Source organism: Cryptomeria japonica, chromosome 10 (assembly GCF_030272615.1).
Source record: "Cryptomeria japonica chromosome 10, Sugi_1.0, whole genome shotgun sequence".
NCBI lineage: Eukaryota > Viridiplantae > Streptophyta > Pinopsida > Cupressales > Cupressaceae > Cryptomeria > Cryptomeria japonica.
Genome location: NC_081414.1, coordinates 607,067,927 through 607,071,208, shown reverse-complemented (window position 1 = coordinate 607,071,208; position 3,282 = coordinate 607,067,927). Strand labels below are relative to the sequence as shown.

The 3,282-nt window shown below is 40.1% G+C and overlaps 1 protein-coding gene across 1 annotated transcript; it reads right to left on the bottom strand.

Annotated features, from left to right (window-relative positions):
- Positions 1-499: 499 nt before the first annotated feature.
- LOC131039309 (subtilisin-like protease SBT1.6) lies at positions 500-2,761 on the bottom strand. Its single transcript, XM_057972016.2, has one exon. It carries the CDS (start codon positions 2,759-2,761, stop codon positions 500-502), a length of 2,262 nt encoding a protein of 753 aa, XP_057827999.2.
- Between the last annotated feature and the right edge of the window lie 521 nt (positions 2,762-3,282).

Here is a 3,282-nt window from a genome sequence, read left to right as displayed (position 1 = left end):
GGAAGAAAAAACAATGAATATTGGTTGATATGTGTGTTAGAAATGCTAAGAGAAAACTAATAGATTTTCTCTAACCGTGAGACTCATTTTACCTTCCTTTTTTTGTTGTTTTTTTCTTTGCTATCAATTTATTTTGATTATGCAAAGTGATTCAATATCTAATGTATTGCAGATTAGAAGTAGAATTCTAATTTTTTTATAATTTTTTTTTTTGATTGGTATCAAACAAAATGCATTTGTGCTAAAAATACAAAAAGAGTTAGAAATAGTATTCAAAAATTGTTTAAAAAAAAAGAGAACTAAAAACACAAAACTATTCATTATCAAACTAGTAAAATCTAACAACAATTATATGAAATGCCTATGAAAAGCCTTACTTATATTAATGAGAAACAACGAGACATGTTTTAAGCTGAACTCCAAACTACTACAATATGCATGCTCCTATGAGAATTAAAATATTACTTTGTTAATGCAAGAAGCAGTTCACAAGTTTTTCTTATTCAAAGAGTGCTACGACAGGGCTTTTCACCGCATGACCCATGTTATCAATCCAAGTTAGAAACCCATACACCACATCCATACCTGTCTCAGCCTCCATAGTAAGAGCAAAATTTTGCTTCTGAAATTTCTCAGTGAAATGAAGGTTGGAGGGATTTACCGCTACCTTGAGTCCTTTCGGTACCTCAACGACTGCTTTATAATATGATGTACCATCCACCACATTCGTCAATGTTCTTTTGAATGTTGAAGAGAAGGGTGAAGTGGCATTCTTGTTGAATACTGCAATGAAGGAAGGATAATTTAGACTATCGGAACCTAAGTCGAGGCCACTTGAACAGGAAACAAACATCCCAGTGATTAATTGAATTTGCTTGGTGGTGTAATTCAAAATACACAAATAGTTGATGTAGTCCTCTACATTGATGTCGTAGATGAGACCAGGGTCCATAGCTTTATTAGGATCTATGTGGCCTGCACCAAAATCCAAGGGAGTGGTCAATTTTCCATCATAAACATCAGTAATAGTGTTGTTGGCATTGTCTAGCGTATAGGAAGTGGTCATCAGTGCAGATCTGATTGCCGCGGGACTCCACTCACTGTGAACAGCTTTCAACAAAGCGCTTACCCCAGCTACATGTGGGCATGACATGGATGTCCCAGAATCTATACCATAATTTTCTCTTGGTGAAGTTGGAATCCAGGCTGCTAGGATACTTACCCCAGGTGCTATAACGTCGGGCTTCAGGATGTTGGGGCTATGAATACTTGGGCCTCTAGATGAAAATTCGGCCATTAAAGGTGCGGGCATAATGCTCAAGACTGTCATGCCAAAATCTACCTCCACCACAGGATCTGCCACTGAAGAATAATATTTGGCAAGGGCTAGTCCATCATGAGCATTTAAAACTACAAAAGGGAAATAACTATATGGATAAATAGGAACATGATATGGCCGGTTTGTTACTATAAGAACAGCGACAGCTCCGACGGCTTTTGCAGCTTCAACAATATCAAAGCTATCATTCATGCATAAAACCACCGTTCCCTTCACTTTCTCAGGGACTAGATTTTCGTTGCATGCACTATCTTGGATGTCGTAAGAGAGCGAAGTATTTGATATCTTCAACTTGTCATTTATCGTATTGGAATAGTAAAAGGAGGAGCCACTCACAATGGATCCGTCGCCCAACTTCAACGTAGCTTGATATGCTCGATCGAGTGTGCTCGCTCCCACTGTCAATATCCAAGGCGCACCATTATATATACTTTGGCGTGATGGCCCATCATTTCCTGCAGAGCAGACAACAAGAAGTCCTTTCTTGATGGCTGCGAAAGCTCCTAGTGCCACAAAATCTATGAAATAAGGTGTCGTGCTGTCGAATCCAAGAGAAAGAGAGAGAACATCAGCTCCGTCAATAATGGCACTCTCCATGCCGGCAAGCACGTCAGAGCTTGCAGACCCAATTGTCCAAGAGACTTTATACATTGCAACTCGAGCAGCCGGAGCCACACCTCGCGCTGTTCCAGGAGCGTAACCATAGAAGCTGACATTACTCACGTAGTTGCCTCCCACAGTTGACGACGTATGGCTTCCATGACCAGAAAAATCCCTTGCAGAGTCATAGTCATCAGTCGAGTTAATTGGCCCATACATTACCACTGCTCCTTTCTTAAAAGAGCGTGCACCGATGAGCTTTCTGTTACAGAGTGAGGGATGAAAAGCCGTGCCATTCTCGCATGTTCCCTTCCACTTAGCTGGCACAGGTTCCATTCCATGGTCATTGAAACTCTCGCTCTCAGGCCAGATTCCGGTGTCCATCAATGCCACAATAATGTCTTGCCCAAATCGAGACGCTGGCAACAAACCTGCAATAGGAGTGAGACCAAGAAATTCAGTTGAATGAGTGGTATGGAGGTGCCCCACTACATCGGGTAATGATGCTAAATGCCCTGGCATCTCTTCCAGCATGTCTAGCTCCGACTGGGTCAACGTGGCGCTGAAGCCATTCATGACTGTATTATAAGTATAATGATAGAAATCATCTATGTGGGAGCTGGGGTTAGCGCTTAAATCTTTGACAGAAGATATCATAGACTTATACCACTGCTCGTGGGTGGAGAATTCACTGGGGACAGCAGATTTATCCATAAAAATAACGTAATTTGAGGCATAGTCTACAGAAGCAGCGTACTGACAAAAGAAACTGAACGTCAAGCAATCTAATAGTGGACGAACCAGACTCCAGCTTACATCCATCTTGACACCTATGCCTGCAATCCCTATATCCTCAAGAATATATATATATCTCAAGCCCTCTTTCCGATCAGAAATGCAGTGTCAAGTTTACTGCAAGCTGCTCTCATTCATTCGAACTCGTCTCGGCCTTACAGAGCTTCGTTCTCTTGTTTTCTCCGCTTAATTTTATTTGGAAGCAAATGTAGTCGCCGGCACATTTTGTTTTAATGTCGACTGGCACGTGCTAAGATACTCGCCAGCCGTTTAACCTGGTCGTAATTGTTATCTCGTCTGCCAACAAACACTAACACAGTAGGAAATAATTCGAATTTTTTATAAGGAAATATTATTTGTATTTCAAAACTCATACACCTCTAATTAGAATCGTGAGTGGGAATAAAAAATTTACACACTTATCCTTAGCTATTGGACCAGTCAACATTTAAATAGATTGAGATACAAATTTTATTATGATAAAGTATTTCAAGTTTTTACCTTTGAATTGTTTTATATAGTGTTTAAATTAATTTTTATTTCGATTT